This window comes from Lepidochelys kempii, chromosome 2 (assembly GCF_965140265.1).
Source record: "Lepidochelys kempii isolate rLepKem1 chromosome 2, rLepKem1.hap2, whole genome shotgun sequence".
Classification (NCBI taxonomy): Eukaryota; Metazoa; Chordata; order Testudines; family Cheloniidae; genus Lepidochelys; species Lepidochelys kempii.
In genome coordinates, this window is record NC_133257.1 from 104,336,228 (window position 1) to 104,363,709 (window position 27,482).

At 41.3% G+C, this 27,482-nt stretch overlaps 1 protein-coding gene across 3 annotated transcripts in view; it reads left to right on the plus strand.

The window, feature by feature from the left end:
* The window catches only part of NFATC1 (nuclear factor of activated T cells 1), a 147,559-nt gene that overhangs the window by 23,296 nt on the left and 96,781 nt on the right, over positions 1 to 27,482 (plus strand). For all 3 annotated transcript variants that reach the window (XM_073331805.1, XM_073331807.1, XM_073331806.1), the window contains exon 3: positions 3,534 to 3,693. In XM_073331805.1, coding sequence (XP_073187906.1) covers positions 3,534 to 3,693 — 160 coding nt within the window. The remainder of the gene's footprint in view (positions 1 to 3,533; positions 3,694 to 27,482) is intronic.

Here is a 27,482-nt window from a genome sequence, read left to right on the forward strand (position 1 = left end):
TGGTCAGCACTGGGAGTGTGAGGGTATGTCTATACAACAAAGAAAAACCTGAAGCTGGCCCATGCCAGCTGACATGGGCTTGCAGGGTTTAGGCTGCGGGGCTGTTTTATTGCTGTGTAGACATCTGGGCTTGGCCTGGAGCTGGGATCTAGGAACCTGTAGGGTGGGAAGGTCTATAAGACTATAACAGGGTTCAAAAAAGAACTAGATAAATTCATGAAGGATAGGTCCATCAATGGCTATTAGCCAGGATGGGCAGGGATGGTGTCCCTAGCCTCAGTTTGCCAGAAGGTGGGAATGGGCAACTGGGGATGGATCACTTGGTGATTACCCGTTCTGTTCATTCCCTCTGGGGCACCTGGCATTGGCCACTGTTGGAAGACCGGATACTGGGCTAGATGAACCCAGTATGGCAGTTCTTATGTTGAGCATGCCCAGTGACAATGGAATCTTTGGAGATTTTAGCTATTAAACTAATAAGTCTCTTCTGAAGTGTGATTTTTTTTTTGAAAGTCTATAACTTGGCCGTTCCTGCTCCAAAGCATGGTGATGTTAGAGCTTTTCAAAGTAAAGGTCACCAAAAATGTGTAATGTGCAAACCAGCATTTTTCCCGTAGCTTAATTCTCAGAAATGGCTGAATCATTTTGATGATGACATTTTCCAAAAAACCCAGTCTGAGGAGACACCCAGCCTGAAAAATTTCAGCCTAAATGGTTAACATTTGGCAAAGTTAAAACCAACTGAAAATAAGGTGTTATAATGGGAAGTGTTGGGCAATACGGTGCTAGCAGCACTGCCTATAATTACATACATGTGCTCCCGGTTACAAATTAAACATGCTGGTAAAAAGGTACTGAATAAAAATTAAAAAACAATTAGCTTTTGTAGCATATCTAGACTAAGGGCCCAGTTCTGGAAAGCCTTGTGACTGGGCTTACCTTTATGTGTTGAGTCAATGGGACTATTCACAGTGGCTAAAGTAAGCAAATGTATGTCTGTAAAGTGTCAGGGCCTAAATAACAGACAAGGGGAGGAGGATATTCTTCTGTCTGTCCAGGGGTTTTAGTGGTGAGACAAACTATAAGAGTCTTGACTGGTTTGTGGAGTCACCAGAACTCTGAGATGTAATTTTCTGCCTCAGATTGAAAAGGTGCTTGCTTGTACACTACGTGCATCCAATAGGGAACCTCTCTTGTGCCTGTGGCCTCCTTTAAGACAACTCATTTCTATGAAAGAAGGTGATTTGAAAAGAAGGAAAATGCATTGCATGCCCCCAGCATAAAGTCCTCACAGTTTTAATTCCTTAAGCTATTATATTGAAAAGATTTTTTTTAAAAATGGTTTGTTCTCACCTTTGAGGATGCCGTGGGGCTGTGTTCATGTCAAAGGCCTCTAGCTGACTAAGCAAGCAGCAGAGCCTGACAGGGTTGTTTAGGGCAGTGGTTCTCAAAGCCGGTCTGCCACTTGTTCAGGGAAAGCCCCTGGCGTGCCGGACAGGTTTGTTTACCTGCCGCGTCCGCAGGTTCGGCCGATTGCGGCTCCCACCAGCCACGGTTTGCCGCTCCACGCCAATGGGGGATGCGGGAAGCGGCGCAGGCCAAGTGACATACTGGCCGCCCTTCCTGCAGCCCCCATTGGCCTGGAGCGGCGAACCATGGCCAGTGGGAGCCGCAATCGGCCGAACCTGCGGACACGGCAGGTAAACAAACCAGTTCGGTGCGCCAGGGGCTTTCCCTGAACAAGCGGCGGACCAGCTTTGAGAACCACTAATGGGGATGCTCATAGTTAACTGGTGTAATGTCATTCCTGTGTATTTCATCTCATTTATAGCTTTGCTTTGAATATCTTGGAGTGTATGGAACACTATCTGTGTTATAATATTTTAAATTACTGGTACACATCTGATCATTCATCATTGGCTTGTCTCTGCTGTATGACCATCTCAGCATGTCTTTTTGTATAATAAGCCAACCGTAGACAAAGGGTATCTCTGGTGGATCATCTAACGCAAGTGTCAGAACTTCAAACTGTCCCATTCACAGCACTGGTTCACTCTCCTCAAATCCTGGCTGTAGCATAAGAACAGCTATACTGGATCAGACCAAGGTCCATTTAGCCCAGTATCCTGTCTTCCGACAATGGCATTGTAGTGGTCAGAGCAGGGGACTGGCTAATTCCAAATAACACTCCTTCATACAGAGACCGGGGGGGTGAGGTAATATCTTTTATTGGACCAACTTCTGTTGGTGAGAGAGACAAGCTCTTGAGCTTACACACAGCTCTTCTTTAGGTCACTCCTTCTTATATGAACTTGGGCAAGTTAGCCTCTCTCTGTCTTGGCTTTCGCATCTGTACAATGGAGGTAAGTGCTTCTGTAAATCAAATTGAGATTCTCATCTAGGGCTTGATCCTGCTCCTGTTCAAGTTAATGGAAAAACTTCTGCTGACTTGTATGGTGCATGATCAGATATGGTAAGGCACTATATAATTGCAAAATATAATATATAATAACTGTCTATTTTAAATTTGTTGTACTATTTGAATAGCTGAAGGTATGTTTGAAGGTCATTCTATTGAGAGACTTTACCAATTCCAGGGTTTTGAAAGCTTATGCAGTTAACCTAAAACCTATTATTTCTATCAGAAGGCTGTGGCTTGCTTTAATTTTAAGACCAATAAAGTTACAGCAAGCCTGAGCCTATCAAACACAGTTATAACCAATGGTTTTATTTTCTGACATAAACAGTACACTGCTTTCAGTAATGCTCTCTCCTGACATTATTTTAAAGTGAGGTTCTCTGAAAGTGGCTCTGTAAAACCTGCAGCTTCTTATTATTGTATTCAGTCATGTCTGATTGTTTAGTGACAATAATGTCTTTATTATTTTTACTTTGTTATAATTGCAGAGTCAGTATAGAACTGGGAGACTGAGTTGGATTCTATTTTGTCTTGTATATCACCATCAATGTAATTCTTAATTAAGTTCTGCTTGAAGATCTACGTTGTTGATGAAATATCAGCCAGAAAGAACCCTGCTTAACTTTGGGAATCCAACACGAGTTTTCAGGCTTGGAAGTTGCGGGGGGGGGGGGGGGGGATTTTTTTTCTTGTAAACGAAGCATAGTTGATCTAGTCAGTGAGGTACATTAAATGTAGAACTTCCATGATGCCAAGTTAATAGTCATTTTCAGACTAGAACCACTCTTTAAATTCCTTTGTATCCACCTTTGTCCTTTGATTCAACGATCAATACATTAAAGCGTTTTTAAACCATGCTTAGAAAATTTTCCATTTTGTTTACAAATCCGACAGCATCTAGCCCATCAATTATGCTTTACTTATAAATCTTCATAAAATAACCATTGCCTTTTAAATTACTTATGTCATGACATCCATACTGATGAAATTTTAAATGTAAGATGGTGAAGGATGAACTGCTAAACATGGTCTCTAAAGTAATAGAACCAGATTCTTGTGGTCTGTGATAGTCTACTTGATGTTAATATTTAATACACTTTCTCTTCCATTATAGCCCATCCCTGCCTGCCCTTGATTGGCAGTTGCCATCTCACTCAGGACCTTATGAACTTCGGATTGAAGAGCAGCCCAAATCCCATCACAGAGCTCATTATGAGACGGAGGGGAGTCGAGGGGCTGTGAAGGCATCTGCTGGGGGACATCCTGTTGTGCAGGTATTGATATTTGTAATGGCAAGGATGTTTGTTTATCCTGGCATACTGGGGGAAGCACCCCTTTCCTTTGCCAAAATAAAAAGTGCCAAGAGATCTTTAATGACGAGAAGCAGCATCATACATACCTTTAATTCCATAGACTGGCTGTAGAAAAACAAGGCCTCTGTATATGATTGTTTTCTTCTTTTCTTCCTACTGTTGCATCATATTGAATAAGAAGATACAAATAAATGTGTATCTTATATCTGCGCACTAATTCCCAGCTTAACAAATATTTGGTTAGAATTTAAATATAGTGGGCCTGTTTCTGCTGCCAGATTACACCTATGCAGTTCACATTGAAGTCAGCTGGGTAAATTCCTCAGGTTATGATTATTATTGGGTCCAGCTGTAGCTGTGAATGCTTATTGAATGGCAGAATTGGATCCAGTATCATGGAAATGTGTGACTAAATTGGAGATAGCAGTGAAGTAGAAAATGAAGAACTATTTTAGTTCATGTAGCCTGGTTAGATCCTTATCCAAAACTCTAATCGCTTTGGTATATATCTGAGCTCCTAATGTAGTATCCTGGGTGCTACTAAACTTTTTAGTTTCTATATCTTCAGTATTTAAGTAAGTAGTGTCATAAACTGAATCCTCTTTGTTTTACTCATGTGAGTAATCTCATTCATTTTAATGGGACTTCTCTCAGTAACAAGACGAGCAAGATTAAGCCCTCATAATATTTTGCTGAGTTGCACTAAGAACCTGCAGGGGGTTCCTCTTTCATAGACATTTTTTAAATTATGGTGCATTTTGCTACACAGAATGACAATAAGCAGGGTTTCTTCTAGTAAGAAATGTTTAAAGGATTAGATAAGCGAATCTCCTTCCTTCCCTCCCCCTGCTCCGCCCCCAAACACATTTTAAAGTATAGTAGATTCTCAGAGTTACGAACAACCTCTGTTCCCGAGGTGTTCATAACTCTGAAATGTTCGTAACCATGAACAAAATGTTATGGTTGTTCCTTCAAAAGTTTACAACTGAATGTTGACTTAATACAGCTTTGAAACTTTACTATGTAGAAGAAAAATGCTGCTTTTAACCATCTTAATTTAAATGAAACAAGCACAAAAACAGTTTATTAACCTTGTCAAATCTTTTTTTTAAACTTTCCCTTTTTTTTTAGTAGGTTACGTTTAACACAGTACTGTACTGTATTTGCCCTTCCCCCCTGTCTGCTGCTGTCTGATTGCATACTTCCAGTTCTAGTGTGTGGTTGATCAATCAGTTCATAACTCTGATGTTTGTAACTCTGAGGTTCTATTGTATCAGGGCAGTTCTGTTTGTGTTTTACTTCTACCTGTAATGAATTCTGCTTGTAAAGGCTCATACCTTATTCCCCTTACTCTCATGATAAAGTGTCCCACTGAAGTCTGCTAATGTGAGTAAGGCCAGTACGGTTTGGATCAATACTGAAAATGATTGCCTTGAAGCTACAAAGTTTGTTCTGGGAGTAACATCCTTTCAAAAGACCAGCTGTATTGCTGGATGGATTCAGATCATGTAAAGTCTGTGCACACAAAGTCAGTATGTGTTTATCTGCTTCAGAATCTGTGATGTATCACATTATTTGAAGGAATTATGCAAGCTCGAAATGATACTCAGCGAGGAATGCTGTATATATTTAGTGAGATAGCTAAGGAGAGAGTGAGTGAGAGTCTGCAGAGTCATAGTTTGTTGTTTCTTTCTGCCAAAAGTCATTGGTGACATGGGATTATGGGAGAGACCTGCTGAAAGACGAAGAATTTTAGCTGAACATTTGTGAATGGTCTTAAAGTGAGATGTGTGGCAGAACACTTGATGACAATGAATACCTACTCCATTAGCTGCTTAATGCAGGGAAATGTAGATGGGAAGCTTCAATTCACAGTGGCCAACTTGACATTTAAAAATTTCCAACTCGCGTAGTGGAAACACTGAATACACTGCCAACATTTAATTGGGCTACATGTGTCCAGGCACTTCCCCTATAATCTCTTGCTCCAGTATGCAGGGAATGAAGTATGCTGCCTCTGAATAGAGAGGACAGCAGGAAGGAAGGAAAGGGAAAACGAAGGGGGCAGACAAGTGGCAAAGAAAGGAAGAGGAAAGAATTTATCAAGGAGTAAGTACCCAGCTTGATCTGTTGGTTTGATAAAGATGAATCTATTTTTCAATCCTTCTGTTAGCATAGGGAGATTAAGCACTATGCCCCTCTCACCGCAACCCCACATTTCCAAAGGAGACTGTGGCAGAGTGCAGGGAGTTAACAGGCAAGCCTGCACTCTGATCATTTTGTCACCCATTAGTTCCCCTAGGAAAAGCTGATTGGGGTAATTCAAGATAATTAGCTGGTGAGCTAATAAGCCAATTAGCTCATCAGCTCAAAACTGATAGAGAGACACAGGAAGGCATTGCCAGGGAGAGAAAGGAACAGGGCTAGTTGAGCACAGTTTCACAGAAGCCTTGGGGAAGGGAGACCTCTGCGCCTCTCAGGTCCTGAGGTGAAGGCTGGAAGCATAGGGGATGTTGTAAATAGGCTGTTGCACAAGATTGCAAGGGTATTGGTGGAGGAAACTCAAATAACTGGCACAGTGGAGACACAGGCACTAGAAGGCAGGAGTAGATTGCCCCAGCCATATGGACAGAGAAAAGTTTCCCCAGATTAACCCTCTCTTCATCCTTCCCAACTTTTGCAGTGTCATCCACTCAGGAATATGGTGAGCCTTAGCTTACCTGGCTTGGACCAGACTTGTTTCTTTGTTTGGATTTTTTAAAAGTAAACTATATAAAAGAAGAGAGAATTTAGAATGCCCAAGCATGAGAAGTGAGAGCATTGATTTCTTCAGTAAGGCCCTCTGAGGAAGGGGATTGTCTGATGAGCTGTTTTCAGAGTAACAGCCGTGTTAGTATTTGCAAAAAGAAAAGGAGTACTTGTGACACCTTAGAGACTAACCAATTTATTTGAGCATAAGCTTTCATGAGCTACAGCTCACTTCATGATGAGCTGGTGACAGACCAGAGCTGCAAAGTTCAGATCTGAATCCATGCTTTTCCGGAGTGCAGGGGTGTTTTGATCTGGGGTTTTGGTGCAGGTTTTTCACTCTGATCCAGTTTAGCGTTTTTGATTGTGTTATGTTACTAAAATCCATTATGAAATTCTGTTGACCTCCACTGCTTCCTCTGTATGCTCTGCTTACTATTTTCGTGCTCTGGTAGCTGCATTTATCTGTTGCTGTTACTTTTGGAGGGTTCATTTTAAACTTTAAAAAAAATATTCCCTTCCCTTTCCTTCAGCAACACAGAGGAGAAAATGCACTAGAAAAGACCCAAAGATGCTTCCCCCACACACACTGGAGACATTTGCAGGGTGTGTTAGGCCACCGAGGAAGAAGAGCCAGGGAGCAACCGCTGTGTGTGGCATGGTCCTCAAATACAGGAGGTTAAACTCTGTGGCTAATTGCCCTGGAGGTTACTCTTCTCTAGCCAGCCAGTGTTTAACTCTTTTCGAGTCCGCATTAGCTCCCTCCCCCCAGTATTCACTCCTCCTGGAGGAGAGGAAACTGCTCAGCTGCAGCTGGGCGCCAACGGCTCTTGAGGGAAACATGCTCACTGTCAGGAGAGAGTGTGGAAGGAGGGCAGGCTCCCCTCATAGAGGTGACGGGCTCTGCAGGGTGTAAGCCTAATTTTCCCATAGATCCTCTGGCTCCTTGAGGCAGGTGAAATTCATCCATGCTGCAGAGGGCTGCACCATTTAAGCCTTACATTGGGGCTACATGACGGGAATACAGGCAAAGCTGCTGCACAATAGGTGCTTACCCCACTCCCACTGCATGCCGTGGACGTGGTCACCACCAGTTTTATTATCAAGCAAGAGCCATGTTTACACTGGTCTACTTTCCCCCAACACCAAATCAAGTGGTATAGAAGGGCTGTAGCTGCTATTCCGTGCCACAGGGTGTAGTCCTGGGCCTTGACTCCAAGACTGGAGGGTACTGTTCACCTCCCAGCCCCCTTGCATCATCCACGTAGAGTCTGATTATTAGGAATTCCTGCAGGTAGGATGGATTTCCCCCACGTTGATGGCTGCATCTTCCTCTGTGCATTTACTTTTGATGATATTTTTTCTTTTGCATTTAAAATTGCGTATAGCAGTGCTCACCTACCGGCGTTCCTAATGCAGTGTTCCACTTCTGCATATTTGCACTCTACCTGCTTGGGTGTGGAGCTGCCTCAGCAGCCCGGAGCTATCATCAGTCTTGATTTCTAAATGTTGGGAGAGCAGGATGAGCTGACACACCCAGCAAGCTAATAATGCTTCAGCACTGGCAAATCCAGGGTGCTGGTTAGTCAGTCGTGATAAGGTAATGATTGGCAAGGGTTTTTATACTTTGGCTCACAGAAATATGCTACTAGTCATAATTGCCTTCAGTGTTTAATAGGTGGTATTCTCCGCTCTGAGTCAGTACTGAATCAATGCCCCAGCCAGTGATGGGGGCATATAGTGCTGCTGGAGAGGCCATATTTCAGATGAGGTTGAAAATTGAGAACCTGACCACTTGAGAAGCAAAATCCAGGCCCTGAACACTCATGGTCGTTAATGATAATGTTGCACTTTTTGCAAGAGTTAAGGTATTAACCCTGGAGTTTCCAGAGAAGTAATTTATGATGGGCATTATAGAAAACCCGAAGACAAATTCATTAGATAGTTCTGGCCAAATTCCAGCTGGGGTGAATTGACTTCAATGGAGTTACACCAACAATGAATCTGACACATTCGGTGAGTCTAAAAACTTCTCCCAGGTAGAGAGATTTCTCATTCTTCATTCTAAACATGATTGTCTAGTGTTGTATAAAATGGCTGCTGCATTCTACCTGAAGGTGGCTGCATTTCATCTGCAGGTCAGTAATCTAATGGATATTGCTTGTGTAGCACTTTGAAAGGAAGAAAGCTATTTGTAAGGTATATAGTCATGGGGAGGAAAGGCCCTAGATTATAAATGTAAGGTATTTGTAAGGTATATAGTTATTCTAATTAATAACTCCTCTTTAGTGAAAGAAAAATATTTTGGCTGCTTCTGATGGCATTTTTACAACCAGGGTGCGATGTATCTATGAGAGATAAAATCCAAATACTCAAGAATGTTTAATTAAAGCATTTAGCTACTCCCATAATGGACTGGACTGAGCAATAAAAAATATATTCAAACAAAATGGAATAGGTTAAGAACTGCTTTCAAAATATTATTTATTACCTGAATGCTTATATGTAAAGAATGTAAGGCATTTTCTGCAATATCAGCAGCAATCTGAGGTAGGTGTATGGCCAGGGAAGAAAAGTAGTTTTAGTTTGTTTTTTAAGATAGGGAAACTTGGTGTTAGAATTTGTATATCACTTGAAAACACATTAATATTGGAAGCATATTTTTCTCTATTCCACTCCCTATGCAACCCCACTGAAATTTTTGTGGTTACACAGGGTGTGTGTCAAGGCAGAATTTGACTTAATCCTGTGAGTAGCTGGACTCCCTCATTTTATAGCCATAAAATGTCCTTGCCTACTATTTTATGCCACTAACCAAAATGATTTCCATTCAAATAGACTTTCCACACACAAGTTGGATGGTACTGCTTCGTGGTGGACATTATGGGTGTTAAATGGTCCCTTTTACATTTAATCTATGCCCTTTGGGCCAGATTTCCAAAGGTATTTAAGCCCCTAGTGGGACTTACAAAGGTGCCTATGCAGGCAAGGCTCCTAACTCCCATCAAAATCCATTGGTGCTTAAGCACTTTTGGAAATCTCATCTATCTGCATCTTTAGGCACCTAAATACTTTTGAAAATATAGCCATGTGACCCTCTTTAACTGGTTGCTGTCCATTTTAACACTTGTAGATTGTTAGCCTTTCCATCCAAAATATTCAAGGACTACATAACCAATTAGTTAAAAGGCTCGAAGACTTCAGGGACCAACTCTGACTGCAGGGCTGTCTAACTGCCTTCAGGTCCCAAGAATTCTTATGACCTTTGTCTCACGCTTAGCCAGTAGCTAACATCGTATTGTTTTAACTTAATGTGGCAGAGCCTGCCCGACCGGTCACAAATGTATTTGGATCAGGCTTTTACCCCTCAATTTTTTTTTTCTCGGGTGTTTTTCACACAACTGTATTTCAAATGCTTTACAGCATTAGGGAATAGAGGTGCAAAGTTAAATCAACAATATCAGAGGGAGAGAGAAATGAAGAAGTATAGGCCAAGGCAAAAAAGAGACATTTTCAGATGGTATTTGAAAAGAGATGAATAGTTAATGAGCTGTCGAGTTTCACGAACATTGTTCCAGGAAAAAGAACTGCAGACAAAGCTGTCACATCAAGGCTCTGATTCCTCACAGCGCTTAAGCATGTGCTTAACTTTAAGCATGTGACCAGTCTAATTTCAATCAAAGTTAAGTGTGTGCTTAGATACTTTTCTGGATTGGGGCCCAACCTTGATGTGCTTGTTTGAAGATACAGAAAGGACTCATTACTGGATGAGTCAAAGGAATTAGAGAGGTCCATGGGAGTAAGTCCATCGTGAGTCTAACTCATGACCATCTGACACTTGGTGAAGCAGAGTGGATATGCAAATAACAATGTTAAATTGCTTTCCCCCTTCCTCTCAAATAAGAGAAAAGGCCATTTTTTCATTAGCAGTGATTCCCTTTATCCAATTTTATTGGGAAATGATGAACTACTCTGTGCCTTTTTAAACTTCTACTTAAAAGCAAGCACTACCCTTTCATCCAGATAGAAATATAATCCTTTCTTATGGTAAGAATGTAAAGACGTCGGCAAGCACCTGTTAGCCAGGTTGCAATTAATAGCACAAAGCCATACAACAAACCAGACAGGGAGCCTAGATTTTATAGCCCCATTTTAGACAGCCGGTACTGTTCAAGAATAAATCTAAGCTGAATGGCTTTCACACTTCTTGCATCTGCATAGTTAAAGCTCTCCTCAAACTAGCAGACAGATAATCAAAACTGAAAAGTAGAATGATCTGGCAGATGTTTTATGGATGCTTATTGCTTCCATAAATCTAACAAATGGGGAAGAATTTGTTGAAAGCTTTTCACCATTAGATAGGGTTATTTTTTGGCTGGGGGGGAAGGTTGTGGCAAGAGGGCTCTCGTTGGTTACTTCACATAAAATTGCTCCCATAAGATTACTACATAAGCATAGCTACATCAGTAGCTGCTATCCTCCCTGGAAGGGCATCTCCAGAGGAAAGTAATTTATCTGTGTCCGGGTGTCAGCCGGTCAAGATTTTCTGACAGTGTGAAGTGCTACTTTATCCCCACCTTAAGAATAGGGTTTTGGGGACAGACCTCAGTAGTTTGGAACAACAGCCCATTTCAAGTGAGAACCACAATTGCCAGTTGTCACATGTGGTGATGCACTCAACTTCTCTTAAAAATGTCTTTTGCCTATGCTCAAACTGACACGCTGCAGCACATACTCGTACTTCTAAAGAGGCATTATTGGTAGCAAAGATAATCGATCGACCATTCTGACTGGAGGGATTTAACAAACCTCTTGTTGATGATTTAAATTTTATTTCCACTAGGAAAGGACAATACAGCAGGACGATGGTGTTGGCTGTGGAGGGTGTTTAATGGCCACTGTTTTGGCTGACACCAGGGATTGAACCACCAGAGCTATCAGCCTGAGTCACTACAGCTTCTGCTAAAGAGCCAAGCTCTGTTTCTGTGTATTCTCCTGTCTGTCTGTGTTCATCTGTTGTATGGTGCTAGGGCCATCTTTTTGTTCTGTGTTAGTACAGCACCTAGGACAACCAAGTCCTGGTCCACGACTGGGACTTTTATGTACTACAGTAATACAAATAATTAGTAATAATAATCCTCTCTGGATTAGGCATAGAAATGGACATGTAACACATGCTGACCAGTGGGTTACATTTGGTTTTTGCATAAGTTAGGAATAAGCCTGTTTTGGAACAACCTTTATCAAATACACTAGAGGACCACTCAAAGTAAACTGAAAAGTATTTATTTTAGGGAGGAGGGAAGAAGTCTATCGAACAGATATAGAATGTCCTCCGATGTTTCACCTTCACTGTCTCTAGAAATTATACTGTTCACTAGTTAATGGGGATATCTGCTCTCAATTTCCCTTGTTCTCAACCCTTTCCTGTTTTCCTTTTTGGCTGGTTTTTAAGATGAGGGATTCAACAGGGAATGTCACAGAATTCTTCATGATCTGTGGATGATCTTCTAGTTGTCTTTTGGTGACGATAGATGTGATGTGGACAGTGTCAACGCTGCTTTCACACTACTTACATACATTTTAGTGGATATTTTCCATCATGGTCGGATGTGGAAGGGAAATGGGGAAGGAATCTGTATACCAATTTTCAGAACCTGGTCTGTCTGCTTCTGTTGTCTGATCAATTTTGGTGCATTCTGGATACAGCCTAACTGTCTAAAAACAGTGCAGAGGAAATCTTTATAAAACAAAGAAAAGCAAGGAAAAGCAGAGCAAAAAGGTAATCATTCTTTTTCTCCTGCCCAGTACTTAGTTGTGGAGGCATCTTTTCAGTTGTGGTTATTGTGTGCAGAGTGAATGGGTTTTTTTGAGCACCATGTGATAGGATGAGCTATCATTATTTTACAGTGTAGTTCAAAATATCTCTGCTCTGACTGATGCTCATAGGGGACCATTAAGTAGCAGCTTTCTGCACCTGCCCTTTCCTTACCTTTCAGCCATATGCTCATCATTGTAGGACACTTCTTGACTTACAGCCTGTGTCTATGGACAGATATTCTTCTGTTGCCTGTATGATGATGTGCTCTTTGCTCGCAAGCATTGAGTTCACAGCAAAGCTTATTTTAAATAGGGAAAAAACTCTGTGCCCACCCCACAACACTGAAGAAAGGGTAGTTCTGGTTGACCAAGTTGTGTCTGGGTTGTTGGGATGGCAGAAAATGAGACATACAAAAAATGAAGTCTGACTGAAATGGACCAACTGACTATTTACTGCTCCATGCTAGGGAAATGGCTACCTGAGTTGCAGTAGATTAGCAAGGTGTTTGTAATGCTTCTGGTCAGACTGTACTGCAGATACCCTTACAGAGTTCATTGTTCCTAATCCAGTTTTATAAATTCAGTTTTGGCTGAGAGCTGTCAGACACAGCCCATGAGCATGGTATTTTTTCTCCCTCTCTTTTTAAAACCATGTTAAAAAGAAATAGTTCATCTTAAATTAAACAAGAGGGAGATCAAGAGAGATGACAATGAGTCAGGTCTTTGAGGATTTATTTGCACTCATAGGACTCCAAAAACAGCTACAATTTAAAAATAAAAATTGATAAGCAGTTAATTGCATGGCCTAATAGATTTGTCTTTTGAGAAAATTATTCAGATGTCTGAGATATTAATGTTGAAAAGTGGTCCCTGCATGTACACAGTATTTACTCTGCACCATTATCAATAAATCTATGCTATTAGGCACCCTACAGTTGGAAATGCCTGGTTAGAAATGTTTATGATCAGACTTACAAATTTAGAAGGCTCCAGTTCTGCAAGCTTCACACAGCTTGAATACACTTACTGTTAGTCAGCCTGAGTAAGCATTGGAGAATTGGCCTCAAATGTTTGTGGCCAGATTCTACAAAAGAAATAAACCCTAATTCTACACCATGGGACTGAAGGCTGGGAGATCCCAGGGAAATCCAATCTGGGCAGCTTTTTCTGCCTTTAATTTCCTAGCACAGATCTCTAGAATGATTCTTTACTAATCCAGTTCTTAATGCACCTGTTATCCTCTAGTGAGAGGAAAAAACCAAATTAGAAGTATCTGAGCACTCAGTAATATGCAGTGTATAAATGCCTCAATATATAGATACTGGACACGCCCAGATGTCTCTCTAAGTAACAAATAAATGCTTTGAACCAGATAGTGCATGACTTCTGGACAGGGAAGGGTAGGGCACAAGGAATCTTACTCCTCCATTTTTGCAGTCAGAGTGAAAGGAATCCCTGAGAGTACTGCACCAGCATACTGTCCAGGTAGCCATGGGAGTTGATGGTCCTGAGTGGCGGCAGAGAGGTAAGGGGTATTTGCATGGAAGTGCCTGTAGATCTCCTTGGATCAGTGTTGATCTCTGGAGATCTTCTGGTCAAGGGAGTGGGACTCCAGACTTCTGCATTCCATTTCCCTTGAGAGAAGAATTCCTAGGATGCTCTGTATATTGAAATTTAGGCTTGGTCTACGCTACCAATTTATATTGGTATAACTACATGACTCTGGGGTGTGGAAAATCCACACCCTTGAGCAATGTAGTTATACCAACCTAACCCCTGGTATAGACAGGCTATGCTGATGGGAGGGCTTCTCCTGTTGACATAGCTGTCACCCTTTGGGGAAGAGGAGTACCTACCCTGACAGGAGAAGTTCTCCCATATGCATAGGTAGCATCTTCACTAAGTGCTACAATGGCACAGCTGCCCTGCTGAAGCTCTGTAAGTGTAGACAAACCCTTCTGTGGTTTCCTATGCAGATTATTCCCACATAGGGAACAGAGCCCTTCAGCCTCAGTCCAGCAAAGCACCTAAGCATGTGCTTACCTTTAAGTACAAAGGTAGCCTCACTGAAGTCAATAGGTCTAGTCACATACTTAAAGTTAAGCATATGCTTAAGTGCTTACTGGATCTGGGCTTTAGTTATTTTAATGTTTATGTAGTGAATTGGACTTCTGTCTCAGTGGAGGATTGGGCTCAATGACATTAAAATGGAGGTACAATTTTAGTCCCGTTTAATAGATGAGTGAGCCAAGGCTTTGTGAATGCAGGCCAACTATTTATGACTTATTTGCTTGCAATATTCATTTCAATTTAGAAATCATGCACCAAAGTTACAAATGAATAAATCTGCTCCAGACTTGGCATGTTGACTAGCACCCATAAGCTGAAATGAAACCGTTAAAATTAAAAAGCTTGACCAAAATCCAGATGCTTCTTTATGAACCATACTAACCTACCTGCAAAATACCAGCTAACCTGCATGAGGCAAGTGATTAATTTTTTACAAGTCTGCTTCGGTAACTAGACATCTGTCCTCTATTCTTAAAGTAATATCTCAGGGCAAATGATTTTTTTCCTCCTCCCTACTACCAATTACATAAAACATAATTTTCATGGGTTATAAAGTGTGTAATACAGTGTGTATTGTAAAGAAATATATAATAGGACCCAATTTCGATCTCACACCAGTTTTATACCTATGTAACTTTGTTGGAGTTATTCCTGATTTATAACTTTTTTTATTTTTGAGACGTTATAAGAATAGAATCAAACCCATAGGTATATTGTAATCTGTACATATAGTAATACAATGTCTATGTATGTGATTATAACATATTTTCCTTTTGTAATCAGTCGTTCTAACTAACAAAAAATGGAATAGGTGGAAAATATAGTGTCATGTTACTCAAACACTCTCTGTATGTTGTAGCTTCCACTCTGAGCATGGGTTTATCATTTCTCTTCTCGTGAAGCATGGCTTAAGAGATCTTCTTTGTTATGAGCTGTGAAAGAAAGAAAATCTACTACAACATCTGTTATATAAATAAACATTAGTAAAACATGTTGCATACTGTCCACGCAATGAAATCAAATAAACCTACTCCACCATGCACGTGTTTTAAAAAATAATTCATCAAGAATTGCATATTTTCATTGTAACAATTGGAATGGGATAGTGATCAGTTTACTTGTGTGTGGTTAAAAAATGCGGGTTGCAGAGAGATCTGTAATATGATTTTTAGTATAGGTTTAATGGTTTAAAAACACCGATTTTTAATGTTTCATTATCCAGTCAAACTAGGGAACTTCTGCTTTTTGTTTCCACACAGACAGTATGTACATTAGGGTTTAAAAGTCCAAGATGTACACTTCTAATGGAAACCTATTCAAAGCAATAAACAGCTATTAAAGATACAACGTCATTAAGTTCCTAAGAATTCTACAACATTGCAGTGCCAAATATTGAGGAACATTTTATTGACCTCTGCTCTTTGTGTCATTGATAAGCGTTCTTGCCAAACCCTGGTCCCACTGACATCAGTTGCCAAATTCCAATTGTCTTCAATAGAACACGAGCTTGGCCCTTAATGCTTGCATCCCATACATGCAGAAATGTTGATTGATACATCATCATTCTAACAAAAGAGAAAAATCTTAACATAGACAAGCTTAACAATGTGACCTTTTCATTACTGTTCATTAGAGCACTCTAGGCATGTGCTTATGTCACAGTCAGATTAAGCTAAAGTTAAGCACTTAAGAGTGCTCTGCTGAATGGGGCTGCTTTGCTGAATTGGATCCTTGAGTTACTGATCATCTCTGTGCCTCAGTTTCCTCCTCTGCACAGTGTGGATAATGATACTTCACTCACCTCAGACAGGTGTTTGTAAAGCACTTTATGATCCTTGGATGGAAGGTGCTATTAAAATGCAAATTATTATTTATTACTGCAAGGCTTCCTGGTATGAACTGAGCTTTACATTTTAAAAATGTTTAAATTTATTTTTATATTTAGATACCTTCTGAAATGGTAGTGTTTTTTATGAATAGCATGCATTTGTTTTATATATCCCACTGATCTGTTGCAAGTCATCCAAATGAATTACAAAGGAGCTTTGGACTGGAATCACACACTGGAACACAAAGATATCCCTATAACCTCTGATGCACCAAAATGCTATGCTGTCATCCTGATTCTCAGGTGTCTTGTTTCTGGGAATGTCACGGCTTTTGGCTGAGCAGCATTTCTCTGCTGCAGTGGTGGATTTTTAAAGCTTTCACACCCTTACGCAAGCACAGATCTTGAACTGCACACTTGCAAGCTAGACATATGCCAAAATATATATTGTCTAAAAATTTTGTTTTAGGGAACAGTACTTTTGCAGAAAAAACATGGTCAGGAAGATTGTTCCAAAATGGCAGTCTTAATTCAAGACCACAGTTTATTCCTCCTTCTTCCACAGCTTGAAAGTACCCATTTTGTTTTCTGTTACTGTTTGATCTCCTCAGAGGCTGCTTATGATATTGATATTTGATACTGGCCAGCGTGTTTAGAAATACAATCCTGCATCTCTTTAATTGCTGAGATTGTTCATTTCATAGTGGTTCTTTGGTCTGTTCTGCAATGGATGCAAAAATCTCTCAGCAAATAAAGGAAACTGGATTTTCTGAGTGGCACACACAAACTTTCATGTTCGCTCTAGTATACCAAGGAGCACATTAATGGCTGCTACTTACTGCAGGCTGACTCAAAATGGTTTGAAAAGGGGCAAAGGTAGTGGAATCTCTGTTCTATCTTCATCCTTGACCTCTCTGCTGCTTTTCGCAACGTCAAACAAGGCTTTCCACTTGAGATCTCATTCACTTTGGGCTTCCATAATATGGTTCCCTCCCAATTCTCCTACTATCTCTCCAACATTTCTTTTGGTGGGTCCTCCTCTCCCACTGTCTGTGGGGATACCGCAAGCCTCTCCCTTTGGCCTTCTCATTTCCTTATTCTATTTTCTCTTTAAGGGTGATGTTATCCTCATGCAGTTTTAAACACCTCCCCCATAGTGATAACTCTCACATATATCTCTCCACACCCAGCTTGTCTCCAACAATCCAATCCCACATCTTTACTGTTTCTCTCTCATCTCTTCCTTGATATCCTGCCACAAAGATAAGCCTAATGTGGCCCAAAACAAACTCCGTATCTTCCCTTTCCACTATTCCTTCCTCTACTACTATTGAAACGCCACTATGCTCTCCATCACTTAAGTCTGTAAATGTTGGCCATTTTTTAGCTTACCCCTATCCCCACCCCCATATCTAAGCCATGTCCAAATTTTGCTGCCTCTTCCTCTTCAATACTTCTAAAATGCATCATCCTTTTATCCCTGAAGTGAGAGCTCTTATCCAAGCTCTCAAATCTTGATTTTTTTTTTTTATAACTTCCTCCTCTCTGGCCTTATGACAGCCACTTTGTCTCCCCCCCCCCGTCCATATAGAACATTGCTTCTAAAATGATCTCTTACCTGTCATTTTGATCTGCTTCCCTTTCCCCCTTACCCCCTTTGAATTCCACTAATAGATTCTCCTTCTCCACACACCATTTAAGAGTCATGTTATCACTTTCAAAGACATGTGTAACTCTGGATAATTAGAAAGTTGCACCCTTGTCTCTTTCTGCATCATGGTCTACTCCACCAATGATGCTAGCCTCATCCACCCATTTATTGGCTTCTCACACCTCCCATTTATTCTTTCAGACTACCTCTTCTGCATTCAGGTCCTTCCCAGAACTAATCTCCAAGGCCTCTGCCCTTTCCTTATTCAAATCCCTTCGAAGAGTCCCGATGCCCTCAGGGAAACTTGCTGATAATGTCAACCTTGAGGAGTAGGTTTGGGATCATTTACATTTCTATGTCTGTATTTATTGAACATAACAATCATATATGCTTCCCTATATATACACCCCTTCCACCAACCCTATGTGCGTTTGTGAGGAGACGATGACTTCTTTTCTGTTTGGGAAGTGCCTAGCATATTGCGGGAGCACCTGTAAATAAACAGAGTGGGTTACAGCACATCTCGCATTTTAATTCTGGAAAGCTGTTCAAAACCTGGTTAAGATAACCAATGGAAAGTGAGTTTGGAACTTTCATCCCATTCTCACATATCCATTTGATAAAACCATTCACTCGGAGAAGATCCTCAATGTTGGCACAAAAGAGGCCCAGGACCTGGATGATTGCTGCAGGTCAGGATTGAGCCGTATGCATGAGGCAGGATTATGTGGAAAAGTTTGCACAGCTTTTGCCCATACTATGTCTGGCTCAAGTTAATGATGTCAGTGCTTAGGAAAACTAAGGAGTTATTGGGGCAGGGACCATCTTTCTGTTCTATTGGTACAGCACCTAACACAACAGGGCCTTGATCTCCTCTGTGCTACAGTAATAGAAATACCATGTATATTAATTTTCAAACATTTATTTGGGAGCGGAGGAAAGAAGCCCGCAAATTCATACTCTAGATGAGGAAAATATTTCATTGAAGTTAGCACTATTTCGAGTATGTTGTTTTTAGGATGACCATGGAAATAATTCCAATATATTTCCCAGCTCTGAGACGCCACTTCTACCCCAGTGTGGTTTAAACCATGCATGCTGCATTAAAAGAGCTGTGGGACTGTAGCTTCACCATTTCTAGCATGTTTTGTTTTGGTTTATTTTTTTTTGTGACAGAAAGTAGTTGTTTCACAGCATGTTTTTAATTGGAAATGTTCATTAAGTATTTCAGAGCAGTGCAGTGAAGTGTTCTTCAAAAGAAAGATAATTTAATTTTCTCTGTTCTGGAAGCTCTTCATCCCTGTCTGTGTGAAACTTCTTTATTTACTATGCCTCATTAGGCTTTGCACATAGCTCTGATTGTGTTTCAGTGAGTAGTTAAACAGTGAGTAGTTAAACAGTGTTTCAGTGAGTAGTTAAACAGCTGCTGTGATCAACCTAGAGGTAGCTGCATCTCAGTGTTGAATTAAGTGATCCCTTAATATATGTGGTTTGTAAAGTAACTTGGGATCCTTTAAGAAGAAAGATATACTCTGAAAGGGTGTGATATTATTTTGGAGCCTCTGAGTTCAGATATTTACATTATTTTAAAGTACACCACACACACAAAACATGTACATATTAGGAAATGAATCTAGATGAGTTGCACAAACAGCATAAGCTACCCACAACCAATGGATGTGGATAAGCTACCCACAATCAATTACATGTTCCCCATTTTCACTAGCAAATAATTTGGCCCACAAATGTAAATTTTTTACTGGCAATTTCTGTCACAGAAACATGCAAAATTGTACTTGACCATTTTACTAACTCAATCATCAGAGTTTGGCTGAAACTCTAGGGCAACAGTGACTGCTAAATAATATTACAGTAGAACCTCAGAGTTACAAACACCAGAGTTGCAAACTGACTAGACAACCACACACCACATTTGGAACCAGAAGTACACAATCAGGCAGCAGCAGAGATGAGAGAGGAAACAAATACAGTACCCTGTTAAATGTAAACTACTAAAAAAAATAAAGAGAAAGTTTAAAAAAGATTAGAGAAGGTAGGGACACTGTTTCTGTGCTTGTTTCCTTTAAATTAAGATGGTTAAAAGCAGCATTTTTTCTTCTGCATAGTAAAGTTTCAAAGCTGTATTAAGTCAAGGTTCAGTTGTAAATTTCTGAAAGAAAAAAACACCATGTTTTGTTCAAAATTATGAACAACCTCCATCCCTGAGGTGTTCGTAACTCTGAAGTTCTACTGTACTCTTCTTGACAATATTTAGAATAATTGTTTGAAAATAAGTGAAATATGTTGAAAGCTTTGTCTAGGAATCTTCATCATCTAAGGAATATTTCTTGGAGATGAGTTAGCTGTGCGGAGCCTTAGTGTTTTATTCTATCACTGGTTGTCCATTCACATTTTGTTAATAAGAGAATCGGTACTATTGCATATATATTGCTATCCTGTTTCAATACAATTCGCAGGCCAACACAGCACATACTTTATATTAAGAGATAAATGTCATAGACTTCTTTTTTTGGTGAATCGGGTAATACCAATGAATGGGCTCTCCATTTCTCAATCCATGGAAATTCAAGACACAGAATACAACCTATTTGAATTTCTCACAGCCTAATCAGACTTTTGATGTTAAAATCATGGAATCCCAGCTATAACATATACCTGATGTAGTCTTATTGCCAAATTCTCTATTAGCAGCTTACGCTGCGAGGCGTATTCTTACAGAAGAAACTACAACATGATTGGAATCATAAAGTCGATGAATAGAAGTTATTTGTGTTCTGTGGCAGGAGAACAGGGCCACAAATGTGAATTGATCAGTCAATACACCTATATTTTGTGCAAGCTGCGACCGCAGTCATGGATAAGTGCCTTAACATGCCAAAGGTGTGTGTATATTGCCTGATGAATACACACTCAACTGACTCTTCTTGGATTGTGCCAGTGTAAATGAAAGCAGAATTTGGCCCTTTGTCTTTAAGAACATGTGGAGCCAGATAGTATCCTACTGGCTAAAGAAGTGAGGGGTTTTAATAGTATAAATTAGTCTTTCAAAAGTCAATTATAATTTATATGTTAGAATTAAAGTCCAAATCCAGATGAGATAGTAGTATTCCTAAAATAATATTGGCATCTTCCATGGGAGGGTCTCAAAATGTTTTTATGTTTGTTAATTAACACAGCACCCTATATGGCAGTGAAGTATTATAACCCATTTTACAGGAATGTGAGGCACAGATTGGTTAAATGTAGAGCACGTTTGAAATCTGAAAACTTCTGAAAAAACTTCAACCAGGTCTAGTTAAGTAACTTATCCAAGGCATAGCATGTCCGTGGCAGAGCTAGGAATGGAAACCAGATCACCCAGTTTCCAGCCCCAGTTCCTTAATCTCACAATCATCCTCTCTCAACAATATTTTGCAATTCTGTCTGGGGTTTTTTGGTCAAAATACCCCCCTTTGAATTCATTTCTACAGCCATGGACAAGAAGCAGATAACTGCTGCAAGTTTTGGAAGGCAGCAGAATTCTTGTGAATCACAAAATGAGTAAGAAGGCTGAATTCAGACTTTCATTCTCGCACCTCTGTCCTCCTCCACCTCCAAAAAAAATAAAAGAAAAAGAAGAAGCAATCAGAGTTAAACTTATGGCCTGTCTGATTATGATAAGTTCTACTGGGGGCATACAACTTTCTAGAACACTAGTGTTTCTGCTTCTTTCATTGAGTTTTCAGGCCTTACTCTGTGCTGCAGCTTTCTATGCAGAACGCTAATAGACTAAGACGTCTCACATACAAATATTCTGTTGTCTTTGAAAAGGGAATCTTGGCAAATCAGTTAATATGAAACCAGAAATTAAATGTTAAAAATATATTAATTTTCATGGCAACAGAACAGTAAGCCCAATATGAATATTCTGAATGTGGTTCTTTATTGCACAGTATTTATAGCGCTCCAAATATTTACAGAGATAAAGCCTGTGAACATAGTGCCTAATTTTCTGTCTTCAAATGATGTAGTAGTTTAAATAGGCTTTATTTGGGGGGAAAATTGATAATGGGGAGGGAAATATATTTATTTTCAATACACAACAGTTTTCTAACCATCAGTGGTCTAATATCTTATTGTTCTCTATAATCAGCGTAACTAGTCTGCATAGAACAATGTTGCGCCAAGTACATCTGCATCTTTGTTCACCTCTGTGTGTAATAAAACCACACCTAATGCCTTAATACTGTAACGTGTCCCATGGGCAGACTGTTGCATTCACACGAAAGAAGTTGTAGGGTCAGAGCTTGAAATGTGACCAACTGACTAATATTGGTTGTGTCCAAGCAGTGAGTGGTAGCTCGTGATGGGGCAGTCTGTGATAGATGCGCTGAAATCCTGGACCCCTTAAAGTCCATTTCAATGGCAACGCTCTTCTGCTTGACACTGGGGTTCAGACCTATCCTCAAAATCAGGGGACTGTAAAAATGGCTTAAAGTTACCTGCTGAGCTGTGTGCATCTTAGGTGGGAGGGTATCAGAGTCTGGGCCCCAGCCTGAGCAGCAACCTCTATGCTGCTATTTTTAGCCCTGTGGTTCAAGTCTTAGTTATTTGGCCTGGGCTCTGAGACTCACTGCTATAGCTTTTTCTGCAGTTTAGATGTACCCCTAGGCTCATCTGGGTCAGTTTGTGCACAGATACGTACATTCTTAATTTAAAAACTGCACACGTAGCCTTAGAGGCGGATTAAGATTTACTGGGGCCCTGGGCACAAAGAGCATGTGGGCCCTCCACAACCAGGGGCCTCAGGGGTGCCAGAACTGGGAGGGTCAGGGGGACCGTGTCCACCCACTTTTTAACATGGGTGTAGTAGCCTTGAGCAGGTGTGGAGCAGTGATGGCATGGATGTAGTTTGGGGAACAGGGGGGCATTGCCCCTCCCAAACTGAAAGCTTCAGGCAAGAGGTGACAGGAGGGGCATGATTGCTGCCTTGGGCACAAAGCCCAGGCGGCAGCGGGGCCAGCCTGTCATTGGGAGCAGGAGGAAGCTGGTGGGGGCAGTCTGGCAGCAGCGGGACCCTGCAGGGGCAGCCTGGCAGCAGGAGCCGGGGTGGGCACTGAGCGAGCCTGGTGGAGTTTGGCGGTCGCTGAGACCAGGCCAGTAGCAGTGAGAGCTGCGCCGGAGGAGGCCCTGCCGGACTCCTCGCTGCCTGTGACCTTCTCAGGGCCCCTGCCGCCTCCCAGCTGGGGCAGGGCCTCTACTCCCTGCAGAGCGTGTCTGCAGGTGCCAGGGAGGGGGCAAGAGGCCGGACCAGAGACCACTGGCAGCAGCGTGCCCTGGGGGGCAGAGACACAGGCTAGGGGCTGCTCTTGGGCACCTGGGCTCTCTCCCAGAGCAGGTGGAGGGTCTGGGGCTCCACACAGCAGCCCAGGCTCTCTGGACAGCTCTTACCACTGCCCAGCTTCCAGGGGCAGGGCCTCAGGGGAAGAAGAAGAACAGGGAACAAGACTACAGTTGTGGGGCTCGTGGTCCCCCACTTCCACCCAGGTTCCGGTGCTCCTGTGGGGGTCCCCCAAATTGGCCAGGACTCTTTGGCACAGGCCCTGTGTGTTAATCCGCCACTGTGTGACATGACTAAAAGCATGTTTGCAACTTTAAAAGTGTGCGTGTGGTATCTGCCTATACACATATCATAAATCACTACTGCACTGCTCAGCTACAGTCTTTTAGTAGTCACAGATATAACTTGCTAATTAGAGGGTGCATATAAGTGCAGAAAAGCAATAGTGTTGAGCGGATGATCACAGTCAAATGATTTATAGTTGAGTTTTCAGGTAGGAAGGTGTAATGGCAGATCAAATGGAAAGGGAAGAACCTCTCTGTATAGGGATATTTTTTTTTTTTTTTTGCTAGAACACTTAAATGTGGGGCTTGAGCCAAATCTTTTAACACCAATGTAACTCTGTTGACTTCAGTGGAGTAACTTCTGATTTATACTGATAATAATCAAGCTCATGGTATTTAAGTTGGAGACCTAGGAAGAAAACACTGGAGATAGTTTTTGTTTTTTTCCCCTGAAACTTTCACAGTCCTTCCCTACATTGTACCAGTGAGTTTATTTAACTGTAATTTGGAAGTCTCTCATGCTTCAGTTTCTAACTGCTATGGATCCTGTCAGATAAAAACACAGCCTGCTGGGATATAAAAACCACCAAAGGTCACATATGGTATATGTGCAGCAGGACAAGCTATCCAGGGGAAAAGTCATCATGGTGCATAGGGGCCGGCTGCAACCTACCAAGGAATCACGGAGCTGTTCATGAGAAGAGTTAATTTTAAATGAGCTACCTGGTTCTAGTGCACCCCAGTTCCGTCTCGGGGGGCCTGGTTCTTTACTTTCCACACCCCTTATGAGGAAGGCCATGCAGCTTTGGAAAACTACTACAACTGTAGGACTGGAGTAACCCCCCTTGCTGGGTTGGGGTGGGGCGAGGTGTGATAGGGGAGGGAAGGGGAGAAACCGGTCAGATTGCTGATGCATCTAGAGACGGAGAGAGCTTCTCCTCAGTCTCACTGTGGAAAATCTCTCCCCTTCTCCCCCTGATTCCTTTTATTGGCAGAGCACAAGGATAGTAACCTTAAGTACTGTGTTTGGGGGCAAAGTGCTCAAAATGGCCACCCCTTTACATCTGTAAATTGTAAAATGAAGACTCTCCCTGAATTAGGGCATCATTCCCTGGAGGCTAATGACTTTGGAAAGAGTGCAAGTTGGGGTGGTTGCATTGTACAGCTGCTTCTGGAGGGGGAAGTTCCTCCTAGAAACAGGGAGCAGCTTCGGTGCCTGTTTAGCCAGGAGATTCATAGATGTGCTGCAAGCCAGCAGCCACGAAGACTGTTTTCCTCTGGATGGAGACCTAAACGCCTAGTGAGCCAGTCATTGAGTGCACAGCATCTCTATTACATTACAAATAATAATTCCTCATAGCATATTTGCAGCTGGAAGTTTTATATGGATCTTTATCCATCATGATGTGAACAGCTGCTCTTTTGCTACACTGTCTAAGCAAAGTCCAAGTGGCAGCACAGGAAAGTGGCACATAAAACACACTCCAGCTGTTTTCCATTCACTCTCCTCCTCCTTCTGCTCCCTTCCCCTGGCACCCTTCACCCTTAGCCCATGCTTGTTTCTCTGGGGATGGGAGCCAGCTTATTTTTATTTGTGGACCAACTCTAATATTTGGACTCGTGAATAACACATCTGGATTTTAAAACAAAGTTCAAATGAACCCAGAAAAAACTGGTTTAGTATTTCAAAAATTTCTTGCAAACAGAACAAAACCTCTAGGTATTTTTATTACATTTTGACTTGAGGGTGGGTGAAGAGATAACGTTTGTATTATGACACAAAAGGATGACATGAAATCATTCTTAGTTAAATATGCAAGCAAGTAGTTAAGTAAAAACCAGCTTAAGTTGTCATGTTCAGAGGACAACTTCAGATCTGCAAGAGCAGATTTTATTTTACTCTCAAATCTTCCTGGTTTGCTCTTTTAAGCTAGACACTCCTCTTCTTTTGGCTTGCACATTCATTAAAGAATGCATTGTATAACAGAGTTGATATTTGTCCAAGGGTTAGCACCTCTACCTTTTCCAAAAGAGCCATGGCCTCATCAATGATGACAAATGGTCAAGAACTTTGTTTTATGTTGAATCTAATGTTGCAACACTAGAAAGAAGCAGAGTCTGGCTCCCAAGAATCATCAACACCGTATCCTACAGGAATTAGGTGTTCTGTGAGTTCTTCCCTTGAAGTGCCAACCCTCATTTAACTTTACTTAAGTGATGAGCTATCCCAGCACAAGGCAGATGGCTCTGGGCAAAGGGAAGTAAAGGGAATATATGACATCTCAATAGTATAGCACTAATTTAAACACCATACACATGTAGAAGTACAGTAATGTTAAAGGTTGAAGGATGCAGCTGCAAAAGGACAGAAATTCAATGAGAACCTTCAGGGATTGCACTCAAGCCTCCAACCTGGGATCCTATTGAATTCTATGGAGCTGTCACTCAGTGGGCAGGTAGCAGATCACCTGGAGTGCTTTTTGTCATTTGAAATTGGCAAAATAATGGCATGAGTTTCTTTCACCTGGACACTTCACTACACTTATCCATGCTCTTGCCACCTTGGGTTTGGATTACTCTAATGTACTCTACATGAGCCTACCCTTAAAGACCATTTGCTAGTGCAGACTGCAGCTACCCACGTATTCAGTGATATTTCCCAGAGGGATCACACGACACCTGAGCTTCTCATCTGCACTTGTTACTAGCTGATTTTTCAGGTGAATTTTAAGATATGGTTTTTGATCTATGGAATCTAAAATATATTTGGTTCTATCTTACAGACCATCTCTCTTGACCAATGTACCAGCACTTCTGATGAGCAGCAGGGGTATCATTTTCTAAGGGGCCAGGGGTCAGTGCCAGCCTCTCCCCCACCCCCATGCCCCCGATGTTGGTTTGTCCTCCCAACTTTTCATAGTCCTATATGCTCCATTATGTCTTCTATCCCCCGCCCCCCACCAGCAATAGTTTGCAGAATATAACATATATTAACCAGTTGGTTTATATACTAACCAATATACAATGTTCTGCATGTTGACACAACTTTGCCCTCCCCACTACCCCGAATTTTTTCTGAAATGATGCCTCTGATTAGCAGATGTAATTAAGGTAACAGGCCCATGGTTTAAATGGGAGAAGGCTAGTGGCTTGGCGGCTGGAACTCCCTCCTCCTTTCCATCCCCTACTGATGCTGCAGAGCCCTCGGGGCACCCTTTAAGGCTCATCTGTTCCCCCAGCTTTCCCTGGGAGTTGAGCAAGGTTATGCAGTGGCTGGATGAAGAAAAGCTTATTTTGATAGGTCTGATGGTTGTTTAATAGTCCTTTTTGAGGCAGTCCTAGTAACTGGCTTTCTACACAGAGGGAAAGATTGTGCAGTCTAGAGCTCTGAAGAGGCACGCTTGAGACATTGAAATAGTTTTTCACATATGGGGAAACTGAAGCATGGCTCTGCACTGACTTACCCATGGTCACAAAGGACATCTGTGGTAGAGACCAGAAAAGATTCCCGTGTCTTCTGACCCCTGTGTCTGTTCCCTTTTATCACATGACAGTCATTGCCCACAAGAGCATCCTCCCCCTCTTCCCAATTAAAGACCTAAAGGGGTCAGGCTCTATATTACTATTAGGTGTGAACTACATTATATTTGTTTTCGTAAAATTCAGATTGATGATCCTACATTGATTTGATGCTAAGTGTTCAGTATTAAAATTGCATATGCAGCTAGTTTACTGTTTAAACAGATTGATTCTAAAATTCTCTTTTATATTGAAGAATTTGAAATGTTTGTGTAAAGCGGAATATTAAGGAACTTTTAAAAACCTGGCTATTTGTTGGTTTTTAATCATTTATCATGTGCAGATACTGTAAAGAGGTCCTATTGGCTGAATAGGGTTGCAGTACAGCAATGCTGTACATAGCTCACAGTTCTGAGACTTAAGTACATATGCAGCATTTACTTTATAGGTCTTAGATTTTAATTCCCTTGTTTACCTTTTTGTGAACAT